The 24,252-nt window shown below is 40.9% G+C and overlaps 1 protein-coding gene across 1 annotated transcript in view; it reads left to right on the top strand.

Annotated features, from left to right (window-relative positions):
- Nucleotides 1–13,250: 13,250 nt before the first annotated feature.
- Nucleotides 13,251–24,252, top strand: part of ATXN7 (ataxin 7) — a 60,898-nt gene continuing 49,896 nt past the window's right edge. Inside the window, exons 1-3 of the mRNA XM_059480011.1 lie at nt 13,251–13,483; nt 13,616–13,870; nt 14,361–14,429. Coding sequence (XP_059335994.1) covers nt 13,627–13,870; nt 14,361–14,429 — 313 coding nt within the window. The 5' untranslated portion in view covers nt 13,251–13,483; nt 13,616–13,626. The remainder of the gene's footprint in view (nt 13,484–13,615; nt 13,871–14,360; nt 14,430–24,252) is intronic.

Raw genomic sequence — 24,252 nt, 5'->3', positions numbered from 1 at the left:
CAGATTACAGTCTTGTTTATCTATGTGCAAATCCCAAGAATCTTTTTGGAAATATCTGAAGTAATTCTGGATGTACAGAGATATACTTAAGATCATGTTTTGGCTTTCAGTTTTAAACATAAAGAAATTAATTATTATTATTTTGCATATCGTATTAACTACCAGCTATAAGTGCTTTGCAGATATTCTGCAGGATATTTTTGCCCTAAAGAAGAATAACCAAAAACTAAAATATCTTGATTTTTGCTTAAAACAAACTTAGCAACAAGCTTTTAATTTATTAAATACTAGTTTTAACTGTGGAAAACTACAGATTTTTGAAAAGAAATAATAAAAAAGCCAAACCACAAAAAAACCACCCAAAGATTTAATTAGTTCTATATTTTCACATGTTTCTAATGAAAAAGACCATTAACATTTCCAGAGCTGAATTTTACAGCTCAGTCAAGTGCATTTCCAGAGCCAGACTGGGAAATATGGACCATCATTTGTGAGGGAAAGCTTTCTGAGAGTTAGGATTATTAATAATAATTTAGTACAGATTTCTCTGTGAAGTTCATGTGCGAGAAATACAAGATAGAGATAATTCTGGTATTATGTCAAGATTATATATTAGAGTGACAGGTATCACAGTCCCTGATAGATTGCAGAGGACAGAGATAATGAAGAGTGATGCTTTGTGTTCCCAAGCCTGCCTTAGGCCTGGTATGTAACTGTAGGCAAATCACTCTTTCCTCAATTGCTCTCCCTGTAAAAATGATGATAATGATGTGGATTATTTTGTGTTTTGTTTTGAGATCTTAAGGGAATACATGGAAATGAAGTGGTAGGAACATGAGAGGAAATCCAAGGTAGTAAAATATGCATCTGTATTGCAGACAGCTTTGTTCTGGCAATTGATTATAAAATTATTGATTCTGCTGTTCTTTCCTATTGAGGGTGTCACTATGTACATGTTCACAGGATTGTAGGAAAAAATCTTGCTGTTTCTTACACTTGCCTATCTTTCAGCTTCTCATTCAGAATTTGTGATAAGGTTATTCTGCTTTTATTCTTGCCCATTACTACCCCCATGAGGGACAGTTAAAGCTGTAGTTGGTGGAGGATAAGGACAGCAAAGGTCTGTCTGTCTTTATTTTCTCTATCTCCTCCCTTTCTATCTCTCTGTCTCTCTTTGGCCGTTGAAAATGTAGGTCATATTGCATCACCATAAAATGGAACAGTCAGAAAGGTGTCTGAAAAATGCTGACATCCTTAGCCTGGGGTGCATGCCAGTGTCCTTTGTTTACATTGGGAATAGTGTTGTACCTGTGTAGGAACCAGCATCTCTGTTAAGGTTAGTGGTATGGTACCTGAATTATGAGTCAGATTTTAGGATGACTTTCATCTGCCTGCAGTAATTTAAAATTAGACAGATAAAATGCAGCTACTCAAAATAATGATATACACAAGGAGCTAATTTGAAATCCTTAATCTGCAATAATTGTGACGGTGTCATTTGAATAATGTTACCTTTAACAGAGAAGCTCAGTAATAAATTTTGCAAATCCTATTATTCATGTACTCTCAATTGCCTTGATTAGCTATGCCTTTCTGTCTTGAAAAGTATGTTTACATTATATGTTTGTATATTTTTCTTAGTTTTTTTACTTCATTATTGTTTTACTTCATGCACCCTTTTAAATTATGCAATCATGTTTTTGTTTTATTTTAAAAATGGAAAATCCTGATGTCCAGTGTCTTACTGCTAGCTACCAGGCTTTCATTGTTTGTGTTTCTGATGTAATACAAGTTGTAATTGGTATGAAATATTCCTGTGGCTTAAAATGCAGAACATATCTTTTTCTTCTCTACAGACATATATAAATACCATTTTTAAAGAAATGTATAAATATAATTCCAACTGTCCATATTTATCTTAGTTTGCTGCAAGAAGATAATGTGTTTTAGGGATTGAACTTTGAAACAAATTGTGGCATAAATAATACTGCAAGATGTGGGTGTTTTGAAATATAGGACAAAATACTTGCTTATAGAAAATCTTGCATTATTTCTGAAATGAGGGATGTTTTTTACCTTTTTGTTCAATGCTTTGTGTCATTTTACTTAAATTGTTGAAGTGGAATATGCAAAGGGTTCTTATGACTTTGTTAATCTTGTTGCTGAAGAAGACTTCTCAGTTAAAAGAGAAATTGTTGGAAGGTAAAATCGGTGATGACATGATTTGTTGAGGAAGATAATGAATGCTGGTCTTTGCCTGTTGTCATTAGACAAAGGAAAATTACAGTAGTCAAAGTTAAGACCTATCAAGTGCACTTAGCTGTGCATAATCATTTTGCAATTTTTGTCAATTATCCAAAAGGTGTTATTGCTTCTCCATTGATTAAGGTATTAGTTATGTAGCAACTGAAAGATTAGTTATTAAAGTTTGATCCTTCTCATTATTAAGATACCAATGTTTGAAATAGTTTCAGAATAACTTCTATCACTATTATATTTTACACCAAATATTCTGTGGCATTTGTGTTAGCACAAATAATAGTAAATATTTAGGTAATTCTGAGGAACACTTGCTATTGGTAAACATAGGAAATACATGAAATCTTGATAAGCTGTAATTTTGCACGTGGTGTTTATGGAAGTTTGGTATTTAATCTCTGAATGGAGCTGGTAGTTGTTTCTCAGCCTGTGCAGATGTGAAGCATTGTGTCTCCTGGAGAGACTAGCAGGGCCAGTTATGCACCTGGTGGTTCTGACACCACCTTTGAGCCCCTGAGATTCTGCAGTTGGGGGGTTCAGAGTCAGTGTCCAGCACAGCCAGGATGAGCCTGGGAGCTGCTGGGGCTTGCCCTGGAGTTGCCAGCTGGCCACAAGAGCAGCCCCTGGGCTGCTGCTGCCCTGCTCCTGCCCCTGCACACCCCTCCTGCTCCTGCCTCTCCGAGGGGCAGAGGGAGACCTTGTGAGGTTATTCCCAGACTTAGAGCTGGGTGTGATTATGCCCTGCATGTCCACATCTTTGGTTATATAAATATAGCCTTTGTGTTTTATCTTCAATTTGAATATTTAGTAGGTAACATAGGGGAAAGAGTGTTGCAAATTTTTTGGCACATCCTTTGGTGCAATTTTCTGCAGCAAATTTCTGGCACCTGAAAACAAACAGAGTTAAAGGACCTTCAATAGCTGAGGCATTAGTTTTGATGCTTTCAAAAGTTAGGGATGCTCCATCACATACATTTCCATTTTCTTTATTTTAATGAGTTGATTTGCAATTATAATTTTCGTGTAAATGTGTCTCTCCTTAAATCAATAATATGCATTTGTAATTGTAACTGCCTATATTATATGTAATGTGTGTGGATACAGTTTTGGCTGGGATATACAGCTTTTGCTCTGCAGGCTGTGGTTCCCTGCCTTGCATATCAGTAACTCCTCAAAGTATCAAACAGCAATTTTGTCCAAGTTTCTTTGATAGTCAGGCAATGAGAGAGACTTAATGCTTCACTGGTTTGGAAATGCAGACATTTTTCCATTTTGCTGAATGGCTGTTTTGGCTTTTTTGTCATTTTTCCACCTTTCACCCAGCTCTCCCTTTTCCAGGGTACCAAGGAGAGAGCTCCATCTGGCTTGTTCTCAATCATCCCATGACTTCCTTGTGTTACTCTCTGCTGGCAGTTGTGGTTGTAATTGACCTGCTGTAAATTCTCAACAAGAATCGTTCCTGTTCTCTGCCACCCATTATCCAGAGAAAGAGTTCTCCTTAAAGGGTCATTAAGCTGTCAGTTTATTCTTTTGAGACTTACTCTTTTAACTTCTTTCAAACTTAACTGCAGGTGTAATCCCTACAGCAAAATTCACAGGTGGTGACATAGCATGCTCTGATCTTTTATACACAGGAATAAAATTTTTGCTGATCCTTCCTTCACTCTTGACAATGTCTTTACTCCCCTATTTCTAGATTTGTAAGTCTTTGGAGATGTCTTCTTTAGTTTTTGTTTTCATTTTTGCATGAAGCAACAGAACTTGCCTTTTATAAAAAAGTAACACATCAGGATAAAAGAAAGAATGTTTTGCATGCAAAGCTCTCATATCCCCTAAAGAAATTGGGCTAGAGGTGGAGGAGGATTTTCCTTTGTGGAAATTACTTGTGGAATTACTTCCACAGCAGGTAGGTCATATTCTTGAAGGGCTTGGGACTTTGAGGCTAAACCTTGAATGATGTGCTGGGAAGGAGATGATCCATATCAATTCAGAGTCTCCTGTCCTAAACTACTAAATGACAGAAAGTATTCTTGGTAAACACTGCATTTTCTTAGTTAGCAGCAGCAGGAGTTGAACAGAAAGTTTTATACTGCAGTATTCAGTGAGATTTGTATGTGTAACAAACATTTTCTGAGACTTCTACTAGTGTAGAAATTTACCAAGGATCACTTCTATTAAGCATAAAGCAAAACAGTGCCTGCAGAGGGGAGAAAAAAAATATTGGACTTGGTCTCAAGTCTTGTCCATTGAAAACAAGAGAAATTTGGATTTTATGTAGTAACTAGAATTTTATTGGATTTTATGCAGTAACTAGAAAGTAACTTGGATTTTATGCAGTAACTGGAAAGTGAGGATGTTCTTCTTAGGATCAGCTATGTCACTGAACAGAGTCAATCTTAGAAATAGTAAATATATCTCCAGAGGATCTCAGTCAAGGTAATGTTAGCTGCTTTGCTGCAGTTTAAAGGAAAAGATGAAAAAAGGGTTTATCCTCAGTACATAAAAAGACTTTAAAGATATAAACTTAGTTGGCAGACATCTTCCCACAGGATAGAGCCAGAAGGCAGGAAAAGCTTCATTTGGTACCTTCCACTGGGGCAGAGCCCTGCAGGCTGGGGGACAGCTCAGGTGCCCTCTTGGACTGCATTCCTCTTGTCTGGACTTTAGTCCTTTAAGGGGAAAAAAAATAGATGTCTCTGAAGTGTCATCCAGTCCCAGTGCTAGGCTGGCTAATTTGTATGTATCTTCATGGCTTTTTAGTGATGAAAAACAAATCACCAGTTTAATTTCAAATCACTTGTAAAAATCAATTAATAGATCTTAAATATAACCTGTGCACAAAAATAGTTGATTTTTTTCCTAAGTTTTAACTTAGAAAAAGGGCTTTGGTTTAGCTTTAGCTGGTTTGGCATTGATTTATGTGAAACCAAAGCAAACTGGGATTAAGTTTAGTTTATATAAACAAGTTTATAAGCATTGAATGAAAAGATCTTAAAAACCTGAGCTTGAGATGATAGAGGTCCTGTTTGTGGGAAGGCCTCCTTCTGAACATTTCTCTGAATTCTTCATCGGTGGTGCAGGGACAGTCCCTGATGTTGATTACACGAGGGATCATTTTTACCTCTCCATGTTCTGTGGCACGGTGGTGAAGCTGAGCTGTCAGTGGCTGCATGCTGAGAGCCCCTGTTGCTGGGGTCGTGCTGTATTTCAGAAAAGCCCTGTGCAGAAAGCCCAGCCCTGCTGCATTTCCAGTGTGTTTTCTGTACTTTCTGTGACACAGGCACGGCCGCGTGCTCGGACCTGGGCAGCGGGAGCCGGCGCGAGCGCGGTAGCCGGGCTGAAGATTGAGGTTTCATCCGATGCATGCCTTTGTGGTAATGTCAGGCTGCCATTTAGAGATCCCCTGGACAGAACACACCATAACAGCTCCCTGCTTACCTTTCAGTTTGAAATCCATTGCACAAACTCTGTTTGTAAAATTGATTAAATGGTTCGTATTCGTTTTTAAATAGACACGTTCATCATTAGGAAACGGAGTTGAGGTTTCAAATGTTTTAGTGCTGTACTCTTTTTCTTTTCTTTCAGAGTTAATCGGGTACAAGTTAGGAAAAGCTTCCAAAATCTGAACAGATGAAGATCAATTGATAAATCAACCCAGCGATTCACCATACTTTCAAGGTACTGTGACATGCTTAACCAAATATTTTCCTTAAGCATAAGATTCTCAATCTCTAGATGTGAGAAACGTAGAGAACAGAATATTAGCAGGGTTGCAGAGCAAGTCTGAAGTGTTACCAGATGCAGTGGGGAGACTTTTTTAAATGCAGATGTTTAATGTATGTTTCAGTAGGAAATAAAGTGGTGTTGCAGTCAGCCTAGAAGGAGTTCAACTTGGCATGCAAATGCCAAACTTAAAAGATAAAACTAAGCTGGATTATATTTTTCAATCAATTAGGTGATTTGGAAAAGTAAATTGTGGCAGATGGGGAATATAGTAGAATCAATATTTTAAATTTATTTATTTTTTATATTTTAGAAGAAGTAATCTTCCTTTTCTGAATAATTATTTTTTTCTATTTACATGTTTCCATGGTATTTTAAAGCATTTGAAGGCTGTTAGGCTCTGGCATATGCCATAGCCTACCACCTGCATCAGTCCTATTATTTTACAAGTTGAGAAAGTGGAATTGTAATCTGAGATAAGACTGTACAGTTGCCTAACACAGTGGGTTTATTCTGCATGACTAGTGTTCATTGCAGAATGTTGGAAAAAAGAAAAAATTATGATAATAAATGGAAATTTTGTCTGAAGGGCTGCTAGTGCAGATTATTATATCAGGTACTGCTAATTCATTGAAAGATTATCTGTTTCTTTCTCTGTTTCCCTTACATTTATCTTTACTCTATATCATCACGTGCATTTCACCATTTTGTATATTTTTGCTTAACTCCATGAAGAAAAAGATTTCACTCTTATGCACAGATATGAAGAATCCAGACTATTACAGCCTGGCCAGTATTTGCTGGGCCAATCATCTTTTAATATACTTTGAAATAGATTGCAGCAGCAGAAAGGGCCATTATATTTAGCATGGATCTGGTCTGCAGAGCTTATTTAAGTGGCAGAGTTAGCCTGGACTCAAGGACTGTGAGGAATGTTTGTTACTGTCTAGATCATGCAAAATGTAACATTTGAAGCTGTAATACCTGAAGTTTTTATAGCAAAATGCTTCCCTGGATTTTCCAGCATCCTGAGATGTGCTGCATCCAGAGTGTCTGGGTGCAAAAACTGGCTTTGTTCTTTCTACTTCCTCATCACTGAATAGGGTCACAACATCTATCAGGCTTTCATATAATCTAGGAAAGTCTAGATTGGAACAATCCTCTGGACATCATCTTGACATAGCCTGGTCAAGCTAAGGATTAAATCTTTTTGGCAAGGGAAAGTTCACAATTTCTCTGGGCAGCCCGTTCCAATATGTAATTGTCCTCACAGTAAATATTTTGTTGCCTCTAGACAGAACTTCAGAACCAACCTGTGCCTGTTGCCTCTTGCCTTATCACTTTGTTCCTTATGAAGAGAGTTACCCCCATCTTCTCTATAATTATCTTGTACTTCTTGGAAGACTGTGATTGCATCTCACCTGAATCTTCTTTAGGTGAATGAACCCAATTCCTTTAAATTTTTTCACAAAGTTTTCCAACCTTCTAATCACTTGTTGGCTTTCTGCTGGACCCTGTCCAGTTTTTTAATGTGTCTCTCGAAATGGCTCAGTTTTCCAGCCTATCACAATCTCTGTGCATAGGGACACTTTGGGTGGATCTGTTTGTTTTCCAAGTTTTTGTGTCACCTGCAAACTTGAAGATGTATTTATTCCAATCATCCAGATAATTCTAAAAGATATTGGATATGAATGAGCCCAATATTGATCCCCAAGGAGCTTTGTTTGTGGCTGATTGCCATTTGATTTTGAGCCATTCCCACCCTTTGAGCACAGCAGTTTAGCCAGTTTGCTGGCAATCTCATGGTCCCCATCTGTGATCTTTCAAACTAATTCTCTTAGCTCCCTCATGTGCATCCTGCCAAGTCCCACAGACCTGCCCATGTCCAATTTGTGTAATATTTTGTTGTTAACTTGCTAAGCATGTGGTTAGAGCAGGTAGCATCAGCAAAGCATCAGCAGGCAACAGTCAAAACATGAGAAGAAAGTTTAAATTTGAATGTCCTTGTGCCAGGGTTCTTAGGATCTTTGGCTCGATGTTTAAAGCACATCAGAAGTTATGGGGCCTCAGCAGCTTCCCTTCAAGAAACTCAAGTCCTGTGAGCTGTGCTTGGACCCAGAGTCTTAAACTGGCAAGAAACCAGGCAGGGTTATGAAACCTTGCATGGAAGTTATGTTCCAGCAGATCAGTAGTACCAAATTGTCCCCATCAAGTGCTTTGGTTTCAATAAATGGAAATCCAGCACTAATGTTTTGTTGCAATTGGCCTGAACAGCTGTGTACTTGAGTAATTCTAAATTATAATATCATATTCTCTGTGTATAAATGAGAATCTGAAAGGTCATAACTGCTTGATTCCTCTGATTAAAATGATTCATCTGCACAGTTAGGTTGCTGAAATAGTTTTAACATTTCCAAATTCAAAAGGTAATTTCAATACCTTATGTAAAATTAGTAAACATTAGTTTGATTTCCAGATCATTACCTGAGTGTATTTTTCGTAGTTTTGCCTATTTACCTTTAACACTTGGAAACTTTGTATCACTACAGCATTTTCTCTGTAAATTTCCCCTCAAGAATTGACAGTATGTAGTGTCATTAAGCAGGGCAAAGATCTGTGCTCCTCTATTCTAACTAAAAGAAGTGGTTGTAGTCTTTTGCTAGGTTCTTAATACATGGTAATAACATTGTTTGATAATTTGGATGTAAAAGTGTTATTGTAATGTTTGGATAAACATATAAGGGCATCTGTTGCTTTCTCACCCTAATGCAGAATTATTTGTAGATGTACTTATTAGCCTCCATTCCCCAATTCTTACTTCTCAGAAAAGTTAGTCCTCTAATCTTAATAATATTGTTCTTTCCCCTGGTACAGGTGGTTTGTAGTAGATATGCACAATAATTTATATTCCAGCATTTAAAGTAGCTGTATTCCAATTCTTCTGAGCATCTCCAGTTTCACCTTTGAAGTGTTACTCATAAATAAAATTATACACATCAACCTCCAGGATCCATGGCAAAAAGGATAATAAACTAGCATGATTTCTTATATAATTTTTTATTTTGTGCTGCTTATGATTAGTATTATTTTTGCAGGATCACAATCCTATGTGTAGTTGTAAAGGGAGAAGTTGCTGATTTCCTGGGTGTCAGAGTGAACTACAGATAACCATAATGTGTTTTTCTTAGTGTGTTAATATTTTGCCATAATGGGGCTTAAATTAAATGGTCTGTTTGTTATGGCTAGGTAGTTCTGTCTTAATCTGGATGTTTTGATTTATGTAAACTTTTTATCTCTTGCTTCCATACTTGCCCAATTACAGTCTTATATTTCTCATACTGGAGATACATTTTTAAAATGCATAGAATGTGCTCCCCATTCCAGTGTTTTCAGCAGGAGGTGATGGGAGGGTCAGGACTTCAGCATGTCAGCTTCTTGAGTTGTCACTTCATCCTGAATCCCACCTACCAACAAATAATGACATTTCTTCTTAGTTTTTATGCCCTTCTTGGTTATTTCATATCTTTGGCTAGAATTAACTTACTTGTTTTCGTTTAGTGCCATAATGCCCCCCCCCCAACCAGAGCTTCTCCTTGACAGATGTTTTATGAATTCACTATTTTCCTTTCTTCTGAGTACTGATAAAGTGACAGCCCCGTGGATTCTCCCTGTCTCTCCCTTTGCACTTCAACTCTCACATCCTTTCACTCCCATTGTGGAAAATCATCGGTGAATGGTATCATTGTACTTCTGCTCTTGAAAGAGTTCGGCTGCAGATTCATCCTTCCTTTTTCATTCCAGTTAAGAGTTGTCATACCTCAGGTCCTATACAGAGGCTGTCATACAGATTCTAACTGAACAGCTGAAGTAGGTGTTCCCTGTTTGAACGGCTTTCCTGGACCACCTGGCAAAAGAATGAAACCTGCTGGTACAGGTGAAAAAATGCCTGCAGTGTCATGCCACGAAATCACCATCCGCTGCAGTTTTCAGCAGTTGCATGCTGTTTGTAGGCATACATTTAATCATAGTGTTGCCAGCCATGTTTAATCTATTGTTAAATCTACCTGGTGAGCTTTAAAACTGTGAGTTTTCCTTTTCTGTATGTTTTGTTTCCTATTTTTGTCTCCTTTCTTTGCTTTTGCAGGCTGTGTTATATGTTACATGTTTATGCTTTCTTCACATCATTATTTGACTGTTTTCTCTACATCATATCATCCACTGTTTTCTGCTGTTTTCCTGCCTCATATTTTTCCTTCTCTACTTTCTCTTTGAGCTTAACTCCTCTTTGTGCTTTCTTTCTGTTCTCCAAATACTTGTTCTCATTCACAGGTATGAGCGGTTCATGGTTTTTCACACATTGTCTCAGTCCCAATGCTACTGCTTGGGCTATTTTACTTCCTCAGATAAGTCTTAGAACCAACCAAGGGCATTTCCAAGCTCCTTTTTGTTGTGTTAAAGAGAAGTATTGGCTTCTAGGCAGTTTTACACACTTGAATATTCTCCCCACTCCTGGCCAGGTTCACCCCACTGAACTCTGGATGTCTAATGCAGGTGCCTAATTTATGTGTGTGGTTATCCACGGCTACTTCTGTGGTCAGTGGGAAGAGAAGGGCTTCTTCAAATAGTGGTTTGCACTAGGAGGGACCAAACTGATCCCAGAAGTATCCCTTCCTCTCTGCTGCTCACCAAGGGAGCTTTGGATGACAGCTCTTCTAACCTGAGTCTCAGATTTGTAACAGCCACCTCTGTTAAAGTCTCCTGCTTGTACATGTGTTTTCAATTCTGGTCTCCTTCTAACATGATGGATTTTCAGGGGTTTCCCTATTTTTACTTAAAATAATCAATGCATCCATCTACAGCATTATGGAAACAATGTAAGAAAATTGAACTAGTGTGCTTTAAAGAGCCAAAACATCATATTCAGCCTAATGACTTTGTGGGGAAAGAAAGTTCTTGCCACTTCCAGTCCCTGTAAAATTAGTTTTTCATCTGCCCCTATTCCTGCTGTCTGACTAATCGGTCTTGTGCACTTGAACTGATGAACTGATCCTTGTGCTGCCACTTCCCTCCCTCTGCTGGAATACTGATGTACTCACGGCACAGAGAGAAAATATTGCAGCAGCGGAAGGTTTACTAAAGGACAGCCCGAGGCCCAGGCTGCAGAATTAGATCTTGAGTGGGAATATATAGGCAGAGAAGAAAAGCTGTGAAAGAGGGAGGCTAAAAATGCAACAGCCAGATTGAAAGAGCAGAGAAGAGCCATAAAGGGGATAATCAGAGCTGTATGAAATAACAGTGGCGTGTGCTTTTACCCGTGTGGCTGGCACTTCTGAGTAACTTGATCAGTGTCAGCTTTAAAAACTAAGAAGTTGATAATCTATTGGCTTGTTGATGTAGTTAGTTAATTGATGTAATTTTTGCCAATTGGTAATGTTTAAAGAAAAGAATCATGTGAACATGAAATTGACCTGCCATGGTCAACTCTGTCACTGTTAAAGGGTAGGTGATGGTGTTCTATGACTCTCTTTGATCACTTGTCACTATATTTGCTTTATGATTTATGTAAAGGAAATAATAGAAAAAAACCCTTTATGAATTTGAGGACACTTTGGACATATCAAGGTTTCTTTTTCAAACTGTAGCTGAGGCAGCTTTCTGACAGCTTACTCCAGGACAAAGGAAAGCTGCTTGAATGAAGTTTGTAGTATAAATGAGAATATTTGACATAGAGAATATAGATCTGTCTGGAACTTGCTTTATCCTATGCCTGGAGTCTGCATTCAGCTATGGACACTTAGACATCTTAGACTGCATTTGTGAATCACTGTTGAAGAACTAAGCTTGAAAGCAATCAGGCATAGGCTTTTTTCTTATCTGGCTTCTACACCACAAAAAAAAGCTAAGGTTCTGTTCAGAAGCTGTTCAGCACCTGACAAACATTTTTCTTCCAGTGATGTTCTTAGCTTTAATTATAACTAGTTTTCTATATTATAAAGTATGCTATTTGATAATTACTCAAACAATAATACACTCCATCTTTATTCCATGAACACCTTTATTTATTCTCAGACTAAGATGAAGAGTTTTGGGAAGCTACAGGTAGGGCAGTGTAACTGTCTGACACATCAGGGCCCAGCTCAAGAGGCTGATGGCCTTTGATAATTAATCCTGCTGCAAATGTCTGCAGTAGAAGTCAGTGTTGCTCTCTTTACCTAAATTTTATGGTGTTGGCCTTTTATGAAGGAGCTAACTTAGACTTCAAGTTGATCAGGAGGAGAGAAAAATCACGCTAGCTGCTTGTATTAGATCTGCAATTTTACGAGATACATTCTGAGTGTGACATAAATTATCAGTTGGGTGGAACACTGAAACTATTCTTATAATTACAGCCTATGCTATTCCATCTGATGAGCTTGAATTTGTAGATCTTTTATATGCATAAATTTGGAAAGAAACATCTTTAGCTTGTGTAGTCCCACACTTGAAATAGAAAATGAAAATTAGTTAAGACTGTGTGTATGTGCACCTCTGCGGGTTAAACAAATTTATTTACATTTCTGATTTCTGCTGTGTGGTTTTGCAAATACAGGTATGGGACCTGTCAGCAGTTCCACTGACAGTGCCATCGAGTACCATAGAGGAGGCAGCACATCAGATTTATATCTTTTTTTTCTTCGAGGATGTTGTTACTGACAGTGGCATCAAGCGTGGCCAGAAATTGTTGCAGATCATGGCCTGACAGCTTGACATTGGTACTTGAACACTCTAGTGGAGAAAACTCTGTAATAAATTAATTCTAAACCCAGGGGTCTTAATCAAAGAGCTTGATTTTGCAAAGCTTAGACTTTATTACTTGGAGTCAGCAGGTACGACAGCATCCTTTAATCCTCGCTTTTGACGCGGCACGACGTCATCGCAAAGTTTAGGCAAGAGGCAGGAAAAAAAAAAGGGGGCTGTTTAAAAAAGAAATGTGAAATAACAATGAGAAAGCCCTCCCCCTGGGAGACAGGTTACGGGATAGCGAGGGCAGCAGCGCGCAGGAAACTCGCTCGGTGTCCCCGTGTGCCGGGGAGCGGAGGGAGGGGACGGCCGGGAGGGAGCCGGGGGGGCCGGGGACGCGCCCGCCCGGAGCGCGCTTCCTGCTCGCCGCTGCCTTTAAGGAGGCGCCGGCTTTAAGGTGGACCGGCGCTGAGGGCGGGGCGCGCCCGCCCGGCTCCGCCCGCCGCGTCGCCCTCCGGTCCGCCCCCCTGGCCGGGGCAGCGGGTGCCAGGCGGGGTTGTGATGCGGCCGTTGTTTTTGTAGGGTCGCGGGGCCGAGGTAGCGAGGCGGCCCATGGAGCCGGGGTACGCCTGGCAGGCGGCGTAGTCTCGCTCGCCCCCGCTCCCTTTGGCCGCTTTGTTAGCGCGAACACAAGCGCGCCTCACCTACACGGTGAAGAGGAAGGCAGCGCTCCCCGCACAATAATGGGCACCCGGGCGCTGCCCCCCGGGCCGCCGCAGAGGTGAGTCGGCGCCGCCGCAGGTTCCCCGGGGGGAGGAAGCCGAGAGAGCGGGCGGGCTGACAGCGCCGCGGCGCTGCCTTAAGAGCGGGGCGCCACCTTAAGCGGCCGCTGACTTTTCTCGTTACATTGTAGCAGCGGAAAGAATGTCGGCGCGGGCCGCGGGTGACGTCAGGAGGGAGCAGCGCGGCGCGGCCGCCAGGCAGCGGCAGCGGCGGCCCCGCCACGGCGAGGGAGGAGGCGGAGGAGGCGGGAGCGGCGCCGGCCCCGCCGCCACCGCAGCGGCAATGGCGGCCGTCGGGGAGCGCAGGTCCCTGCCCAGCCCCGAGGCGATGTTGGGGCAGCCCTGGAGCCACTGGGTCGATGCTGCTAAACTTCACGGGAACGACGGTGAGTGGCCGCCGAGCACCGCCGCCCCCACCCCCCTCCCCCCGGCCGTGCCCGGCGCAGCCCGCGGGTGCCCCGGGACGGCACGGCGGGGCGCCGGGCCCGGCGGGGAGCCCGGGTCCGTTCCCACCCCCGGCGTTCGCGGCCGAGTTCGTTGTGCGGTGCGCGCCCCCCGGGCGGGCTCGGGAGCGGCGCGGAGCGGGCAGCGCCTGCCCCAGTTCCTGTAATCCGGGACACGGTGCGAGCGGCTCGGAGCCGGTCCCCGGAGCCCGGCACCTCCTGCCCTCGATTGAGCCGCGCCGTGGGGCGGGGAGCTCCCGCCGCAGGTGAGGCATCCCCGCCGCTGACAGCGGCTCCGGGGCCCAGCAGCCCTCGGCCCCTCCGGTCCGTGTTTACGGTGCCCACGGGGGAACGGGCTACAGGTCACGAACGGGGGTCAGTCCTACCCTCGGGCTTTTCCATGGATTGAAATCTTGTGGCTTTTTGGTTTTAGGAACGGCATTAGAAGAAAGTTTCAAGGAATACGGGAGAAACCGAGAAGCAATGCGACTTTGCCGAGAAGGTGAGTGCAATTCATTCTTGAAGAAAAGTGCAAGAAGTTTTCTTCCTCGTAACTACTTAGCAGAGGGGCAGGCACGGGAAAGAGAAAGGGTCAAAGTTTCCTGTCGGTTTGGATTTAGGACTGGTGGCCTGTCAGTGACTGGTGTTATTAGCATTATTACTAAATTATTACATATTTTGAAAACTACGAGTTAGGGCATAGTCTGTCCTTACTGTGTTTCTATATGTTGTTTGTTTTTTTTTTTTTCTTTAGACTATAAATAGTCCTAAGAAAGCTCAGTGACCAACCCTGATAAAATCTTCTCTCGAGATACAATATTTTTTATTCTTGGTATAATCCATGTCAGTATTTCTATACCAATCCCTCCCTCTGTCATGTCATTGTGTTATGTTTATTGCTTGGTACTCTGCTAAATGAGAGTGACCTTTCACCTGTGATTAGCAAAAGCCCATTACGGCCTAGTTTCTTGCAAGAGTAACAATGCTACTTGGAGTTGTAAGCAGATGATGAATGAAAGCTATAGATTATTATTTGCTTTCTAACAGGCAGTGGAAAAAAGGAAGTGATGAGTGTGATTTATTATGTTAATTTTTGTTTGTTTGTTTTTCTAGTTTAATGATTGTTTTAGAACAGAGAAAGTTTTAGAACCTTTCTTAATATTGCTGGTTCTTGGTTCCCTCCGAGTGCCTGAGACGTGTGCCAGGGAACAGGCCCAGCTGTTTTAAATACTAGAGCAGTTAGACCCAAGTCATTTATTTGATGCTGTAGAAATGGAAGACTGAGTTTGTAGACATGGTTTACAATCCTGGGAAGCAGAACTTGCCAGCGACCTTAGGAGATGATCTGATTCAGCACTTACTGACTGGTGAGCTGCAGGCAGCAAATGAAACCTAAAGCAAGGTGGCACAGGCTGGCAGGGTTGGGAGGCACTGATCCATGTTGAGCCTGAATCAAAATGGCTATTTTTTGTACCATTCCCAGTGTTGGTAAAATTTGGAAAGTGCAGTTTCTAGGGTCAGGGTCAGTGGTCGGGGGCATGGAAGAAAGATGCAATAGGCAGCTGTGCTGCAGCGTGCAGATTCACTTGTGTTGTTTTGCCATCTTCTTAAGCGTATCTGAGTTCTTAGGCACTTGAAAAACCACTTCATTACTTCATTGCCAAGTTCCAATCTAATCATTGTGCTGGATATGTAATTCGTTTTTCTGAATAGGCAAATCATTCAAATGCTAAAAAAGCATTTACAACAATAAACACGCACATTATCCTAGTGAAGATTTTACCAATAAGGATTTTCAAACATTTGCTCTTATTTCTACCTCTTAAAATGCAAGCATCTAAGGTTTCCAGATTCTAAAGATTAGCTGGCAGGGTAAAGAATAATCTATCCTATTTTTTTCCCACTGGAGAGAGATCATGAAACTGTTTTTGTGCAGGCTGATCACTGAGACACAGCTTTTCTGCACTGACTCCAACCATGTGAATGATTTGTAGGGTTGTGAGTTGAAGGAATTTCATAAAATACTTTGAGAATTAAAAGTGAAACTTAGTAGCCCTGTCAGGCTTCCAGAAGTCTATTTATTTTGGTTGCTTTATGACATATGAATGAGACACTGACTTGGCATATACCTGTAGCTGGCCTGTAGGGAGCTTGGCCTGCTGCAAAATAGAGCTAAAATAGAATTAATTAAGTTTAGATTAACTTAATTTAAGGAACTAGGGGAGCAGCAAACATGCCAGCATATGTATGTGTTATCAAATAAAACTTTGAAAATGCTGAAATTATCCATTTTCCCAGGAAGAATTTTGCATTCAAAATTGAGGAAGAAACATTTATAAAGTAATTGGACTTTCTAAACCTTGGTTCTTAACAGAGAAAGGTGAACCAAAACTATAAATTTTGTAAAATCCACTTTAACCTCAAGACTTTTGTCGTGGTGCCCCACAGTATTTTAAATACAAGTAACAACAGAGCTCCTTGTGTAAGAAAGTTATTTCTCTACAGACTGGGAGTTGACTCTGAGGCCCAACTTCACAAAAGGATTTCAAGGTTATTTAGGCTAATTTAACCTTGCATTGCAACTCTTCCGGTTTGCATAAAATAATTAAATATTCATGGCCTGGAGAGGGAGCAGAAGAAGGAACATGACTTTACTGCCCACATATTAGAATTGGGTTCAAAACCAAGAACCATTTTCTTTATTTACCAATTGTCAGGCTCCCACTGGCCTGTGTCCCCACTGGGCTATGGATGGTGGTTGTTTCTTTTCCCATGTGCTGTTCTCTGCATCTCCTGGTGGGAATGGCTTCATCCTCAGCATATCTAATGGTAAGAGGTGGATTTCAACCTCACAGCCTTTCAGCTGAGTTTGAGTCTCCTGAATGAAGAGTGAGTGTTCCTCTTGTAACACTAGAAAAGGGGCTTTAGCATTTGCCAGCCTCTCCTTTTGTTAAGCTTTAAAGGCAAAAAATGATGGATGCTATTTTAAAGGAATAAAGGAGGATGTAACTGTGTAATTCCAGGGCAATATTTGCAAGCAGTGGAGAGAGGCAGGATTTCAGACACACCTTTGTCATTGGCACTTTCTGTGTGCTGATCAGGCAGCTCCTCTCTCAGCATTTTAGTGGTTGTGAAGCCTGATGAGTCCTTAATACCTGTTAATGATGTTAGTTCCATGCAGGGATCAGGAAACATGTTTGTTTTTTTCTGTATCTAACCCTCCTTGTGATAACCAAGCTTGCATTGAAGTAAGAACTAGAATTTGAGTTTGGGCTTCCCAAACTCCCAGTGTTTGTATCTCATACTTCCATGTTTCTTTTTCACTGCTCTTACATACTTTCTGTTCTGCTAATACATAATATTAAATCTTTCTGCTGGGATCCTCACTGACCTTCATCAAAGTGAGAAACTGACTGGACACTTTCCTATATGTTGCTTCTTGAGACAGTAACAGTCCACACTGAGCTTTGATGTAGAAATCAGCTGCATGAGTAAGGTATGGGCCCAGTGGACTTGACTTGCTCTTGGTATGGAAAATCCCAGGAGATGGAAGTGAGAGAGGGATACCCAATGGGTTGGGAAGATTTTACTTTAAAATAAGCCTTGAACTTTACTTTGACTTTATATACTGATACCTTCTTCTGCTGAGCAATCCTATCAAGGTAAGAACATGTTAGAAGCAATTGTGCTCATTAGTTATTTTCATGTGTAATTGATGGGACAGAATCTCTTGGCTCATGCAGTCACTTAATTACTTACTGCTTTGTGAAGCAGCTGAAGGTGTGAATCCCCTGCCACTCACTTGTGCTGTGATGAAGCAAGGATAGCATGTTGCATTGTAATATGTAGATGAATTCCAAAACAGCAAGGCAGGAAATCTCATCCTCTTCATGCATTTTTCCTGTATTTTTAAATGAAACTTTGGTGAAGTGCATCTTCTAGACTTGTGTGCTAGTGGGAGCAAGTGCCATCAGATGCAGCCAAAATGTTTTCAGTCACTCAGTTCATCTTGGAAGTGCAGTAGATCTTAAAAGGAATTTGATGTGTCTGTAGTACCTGACATTGTTTGATTTGAAAAAAAATTATTCTTTCATGTCAAACCTCATAATCAGTGCTTAAAACAGTTTTTCTGGAGATCCTTGCTAACTTGTGCTGAATTTAGTTTGCTTTTAAGGATTTTTCTAGCCCATTGTTGCAAAGAGCATCTCTAAATAGAACTGTGCCTGTGAGTGTAGAGTTCATGCGTGGTGACTTTGACAGGCTTCAGCAGAGGCAACTGTTGCTTCTTGCAAAATTAACAACAGGTTGGCTCATTTTGCTCTGTCAAAGAGTAGAGAAGCTGTGGATAGAAACAGTGAGGACCAAAGTTGTTTATTGGGGCTGAGGGCCTAACCCTCTCCCACCACCAAGGAACTCTTGACTCTCCCCTCAACCAACTGCTAAAGGTTGTCATGTATGTTCCTTTAAATAAAACAAAAACATGGGGAAAAAATCCAAAATAAGAAACCTAAAACCAAGCCATCCCCACCCCCAAATCTGTATTTGAGAGTCAGAGATACAACCCATGTACATCATCATTAAATGCACCATTACTTATTAATTTGTGCAACCCCTTTGAAGTGGTTGGGATAAAAGTCTCTTGTATTCTTATACTGACTCATAAAATAACTTTGAAATACTTAAAATTATAAGAAAAGAAATCCATGGCATCTCAGATGGGAAAATGAAAGCATGGGGAACAGAAAAAAAGATTTGGCTAGACAATTTAAAATTGATGGGTTTTTTTTAAATTTATTCAGTGCATGCTGAAACTATGGTGTCTTTACTAGATCTTAAGCACCTCATTCTTTCAGTTACACACACAGCCCCTTTTTTAGTTTGTTTGGGTATTTTTGTGTGTGTTACATCCTTTGAGAGGTGAATCCCTTGCTGCTGTTTATTTCAAGCACTTCACTTGTACTGTCACCATAACTTAGAGTTAATTGGCAACAAAGTAGAGGAGGAGGACAGGACGTGTAACCTGGGTCCCAGGTCAGAATTGGTGTTGGCTGTGGGGTGATGTAGCAGAGTACCAGTCTTGCAGCTTTTAGAATATTCTGTCTTAATAAAGCAAGCAGTGAGTTTCCTGTGGGAATGCAGATTGTCAGTTTGTGGTGGGCACCTTCAGAAGGCACTCTGGAAGGTTTAGTGACAGTAGGAATTAGTCAGGAGAGCGGGTGGGAGCAAACTCTGTTCAGCGTTGTGTCACCTGGTAACAGCTGAACTTCTGGTCTTTGACAGTTGATATATCTTGGGGATAAAATAAAAAAGGTTCTGTGTACCTCTAGGGCATTCAGCAGAAGCTTTGAGGTTTGATTATATTAATTACTATTAGTGGAAGTTACCAGAGCTGTGACAGTACTAAGAGCCATGTGATGAACCCTTGTTCTTCTTCAGCTCTTTCTGGGCAGGGCTGAGCAGTGAAATCCAGGCCTGGGAGGCTCACTAGAAGCATCTTTATCACATAGACCCAAGGTCTAGAATTTTCCCAGCAGCAGGTCCCATAAATAATTAAAGCACTGCTGAAACTTCTGTTCCAATATTAAGTTGTAAATACAAGTAAGACACAGCATCTTATTTCAAATTTAAATTTGTTTTTATTCAGCCTTGGGAGGTGCTTAGTCGAGTTGATTTTTTGTTGTGTCAGATCATATCAGAGAGATGCTTAAAGGGCTCTGTAATCCTTGACTACCTGCAAATACACTTGTGAGAATTTTTAATAATTTGAAATAAATTTTTTAAGGTAGCAGTACAAGGTGCTATGCTTCTTTTTTGGCATTCTGCATAGCTCATCACAGTCTGTAATCAGATAAATCTCTTCTTCATTTCATTGCATTTTAATTGATTATTTACTCAAATAGTTTTAAGGTTTTGTGGACTGGTTATCATAAAACCATTACAGGGAGACTTTAAAATTGCATTGAACTGTTTAGGAAGATTGTGGAGGTTTTATGAGATTGCTTGAAAAAAATGCAATTTGAAAGGATGCTTCTGAAATTGCAGTGATTGGCCCTAATTTTTTACTTGGTTCTTTTTTTCCTTTAAATCTAAGTTCTGTTTACAATATTTAATTATTTCTGATGGGATGAGTCAGGTGTTATAAATAGAATATTGTGATGTTAGACTGCAAGTTAGAACTGTGTCATCTCATATGTTTTAAAGATACTTGGCAGGTTTTAGGTATTACCATAATATTAGTGTGGTATTGCAAGGCCTTGGGGACTTTGGCTGGAAGTGCAGCCTCAAGACTGTCTTGATCTGTCCATAATATGTGAGGAGGCAGGATATTTTCTTTTTTATGAGAACCTTTTGAAATAGTTGTCTGTACACATACATAACAGTCAGGAATTCACTGTTATCTAATCCTTCTTAAGTGGTATGTATGATTAGCTAGGTTATCCCTGTGCAGAAGAGGTGATGTCTTGGTAATACTTAGTTAAATATTGGTTTTTGTGGTGTTTCTGTGCTATATTTAACAACAAAAATGCAGTGAGAAGAACAGTGTAATAAATATGTAGAAATGTGACTTCATTACAAGGTGGTAACTTTGTCATCTAAGTAGAGCAGGAAAGACAAAAAGGCTTAGTGAAGGATACTTTTAAATAAATTGGGTTAAGAGGATGCAGATTACTCTCTGTAAGGTAACTATTTTAAAAGGTATTTCTTCCATTGGAGCAGATCTGTAAAAGTGAATGTCTCCAGTTCTTACAGCTCTCCTGGCTGTGCCCAGCCTGTGGCTGGAGCTGCTGAAGGTTGTCTGGGGATAGGTGTGGTCTCTTGTCTCTTACAAGGCAGAAAAGATTTCATCTTTCACAAACCATTGTAATATTTGACTTGTAATTAACTATTCTAAATAATCTCTAGGATGCTTGAAAATTGTTTCTCCTCCTGTGTAATGAATGAAATAAACCACTGCTGTGGAAGTTCCCCATATGTACAATATTCAATGTTATTTCCTAGGCATTCTTACAAGGTAGGTGACAGCACAGAGATGAATAGAGCTTTAAACTTACATTTCAAGTTTTTTAGCAGCAAGTGTTGAATTCAAAGTCTAATGTAGCAGAGTAGCATGATTATAAAAGCAGTTGTCACAGAAGGCAATAAATTTACTGTAATCTGTGTTCCCACTGCTAGAAGGCTTTGCTCAGTGAAAATCCTTCCCTGCTTGTGCAGGCTGTGTGCAGCTGTGAGCCAGGACTGGTACAGGTGCCTCTCACTCTGCTTCTTGTGGCAGGTCAGACACCCTGGAAAGCCCAGGTACCACAGGGTATGACAGGATGTGACTTCATCAAAGTAAACTGCACATGCAGCTGCTCCCACATGGCTTGGAGTCATGATTGCTGGGTTGGAAATGGCAAATACTCTGGGCTGTTGGCTCAGCTAGATTAGAAATACTCAAATGCTCAGTTAGTTGTGTGTGCACATGCCTATCAGCCCTGTGGAATAAGCTGGTTTGTGGTAACATGTTCCAAATGAGAAAGATGGTTTATTTATTTACAAGCTCACCCCCACCCTGCTCTCCACTTCTGATAGCTTTGGCATAGCCCACAGATAAACTTCATTGGTGATACAAGGGGAAAAGGATAATTGGTTATGCCTTGTTTTTCTGCTGGGGGGATTGTAACAGGCAGAAAACATGCAGTGTTCTTGATCTACTCTTCCTTCTGTTGCTAAGCAGAGCTTGAATCTTCATCAACTGTCTGTAATGCAACAGAAAATGCAGCTTTCTCAACTGGCACTGAAAAAATATGTACAAAAGAGCTGAAGGACTAAAATCCTGTAGGGAGCAATTGAGTTTAAGTCCATATTGCTTTGGTTCTGAAATCTAGAGCTCTCATTGTTTTCTTTGCAAGCAAGTTGGTTGGATGCTTTCTCACTGATACAGTTGCCTGGAAGTCCTACAGCAGCTTGCCTTAAAATGAAGTGTGGAGGCTTTAAAGAGTTAAATTTGAAAATCAAGTCCTTTGATAAATACACAGTAAATTGGATGTTTGCTTTCCATGGACATCAAATTCTGCTGTATTTTACCCTTCATAAATTTAACTTTCAGTTTATGTTTTGTTCATTGACTGCCTAAGTGGTGTAGTGGATGCTGTGGGCAGGAAGATGAGAGCTCTGATGGTTTATTAAGTGTTACCTGGGGATGTGGGGTCTTGCTGTGAGCCACTGAAGTCAGCAGAGTTTTTCTTGTGACTGGAAGGAGAATGTAGGATCAGGTTGTGGGGCTCAGTGGGTGAGAGAGGAGACAGCCATGTTCACTGCAACCTCACATCAGACAGACACCAAAGGTACTGCACTATGCAAACATTTAATTGTCAGTCCCTAGATAGTACAGCCATGGCTTTGTCAAGGTGTATGTACCCTAAATTACACCCTCTGGCTATTGTTTCAGGCAAAACTACAGAGGAAAATCTGTATCAGTTTACACCTAGGGTGTGGTTCTACAATCGTTTTTTTTCCTCCTAGTAATGCTGGATTAAGCAGCTCCTGTCTCTGCTGAGTGAAACACTTGTGAAATAATAGTTGTATTCTAACTGTAAAGTTGTTTCCAAAACAAGTTGATGGCTGCTTAAAGGAGAACCTTAATTTTCCATCATGTGTTTGGTCTGGAAATCTAGAATCCATTGGACTGTGCTTAATTATGGATCTTTTGAGAGTGACCCTCATCTGATTTTTTCATGTCTGCCTACAAGACTGTATAGCATAATAGATCTTGTGTCTTGGATATCTTTGAGTGTTAAAGATGTCATGTCACTGGATAACCACAGTGTAAATCAGGACCAGTTGTAAAATGTGTATTGTAAAAACTAAACAAGTAAAAACTAGTTGTTGCTATTATTATTATAGTTAGTATTCTTTTAAAAAATTCCTTTTTTATAATTAGTTATATCAAGAGGCCAGGTAGTAGAAATTGGAAGTTTTTCTAACATTTTTGAGGTGGTTCCCAGTAACTCTGTGAACTGGAGAAAATGCCATTTGAATTTGTGTTACTCTGCTGAACAAGACTCATTTATCTTTTACTGTTACAAATTATGGCAAAAGGAGAAAGAAGCATCATTTATACAGTATACATAAATGTGTTCCATACCAAATACTCCTTTTATCCCTTCAGAAGAAATCTATACTTGTGTGGAATACCAGAAGCCTCAAATGCTGCAAAGATTTGGGTTAACTGGCAGTATTTTTGATGGGTATGTCAAAGGAATAGAAAGTGTTCCCAATAGTCAGGCAGTGTGGGTGTTGGATTATTGAGACAGCCATATAAAATAATTTGGAAAGCACTTTTCAAAATAATACATTTTCCAAAGAATTTCTCTACTTTTCCCAGGAAATGTTAAAATCACGTATTTCATTCCTGTTCAATTAGAGTGACTCTAGCAATATATTAAAGGAGTTTAACTTGCCTCTGACAACTAGAAGGCTTTGCTAGGCTTTGGTTTATAACAAATATAATTTTGGGATTTAGGATAGTGTCATGGTTTGACAATGGCCCAATGCCAGGCACCCATGACAGTCACTCACTCACCCTCCCCTGCTACAGCTGGGCAGAGGAGAGAAAAATTTAATGAAGCCTTGATGAGTTCAGATAAGGACCAGGAGAAAACACTCTAAGGGCAAAACAGGCTCAACTTAGAGGTACAAAGTGACTTTATTACTAATGAAGACACAGGAGGATAATCGGAAGTAAAATAAGTCCTTAAACACCTTTTCTTCCCCCAGCCATTCCCTCTTTCTCACCCATAGCAAAGGGAGACAGGGCATGGGGGTTTGGTCAGTTCATCACTGAGGTTTTGTTTTGCTGCTCCAGGAGAGGAGTCCTTCCCCTGTGAGGCCGTGAGGTCCCTCCCATGGGGGACAGTTCCCTGTGAACCTCTCCAGTGTGGCTCCACTCTCACCAGCAGCAGCCCCACAGCACCTGCAGCAATGTGAATTCCCCCCAGGGGCACACAGGCCTCCAAAACTGCTGCAGTGTGGGTCACCCTTCCACGGGGTGCAGTCCTGCAAGGACAGGAGGCTCCAGACTGGAATCAGAGCCCTCTCTCCACCTGGGGTCTCCCATTGGATCCCAGCCTCCTCCAGGCACCCACCCACTGCAGCATGGGCAGCTCCCCCTCGGGCTGGGGTGGATCTCTGTGTCCCCATGGATCCCCAGGGGCTGGGGGTGGATCTCTGCATCCTTCATGAATCTCTGCATCCCTGTGGATCCCCAGGGGCTATGGGTGAATCTCTGCATCCCTGTGGATCCCCAGGGGCTGGGGGTGGATCTCTGCATCCTTCATGAATCT

The sequence above is a fragment of the Ammospiza nelsoni genome, chromosome 11, assembly GCF_027579445.1.
Source record: "Ammospiza nelsoni isolate bAmmNel1 chromosome 11, bAmmNel1.pri, whole genome shotgun sequence".
Classification (NCBI taxonomy): domain Eukaryota; kingdom Metazoa; phylum Chordata; class Aves; order Passeriformes; family Passerellidae; genus Ammospiza; species Ammospiza nelsoni.
Note: the sequence above shows the minus strand (reverse complement) of the source record. Positions and strands in the feature narration are given on the sequence as shown.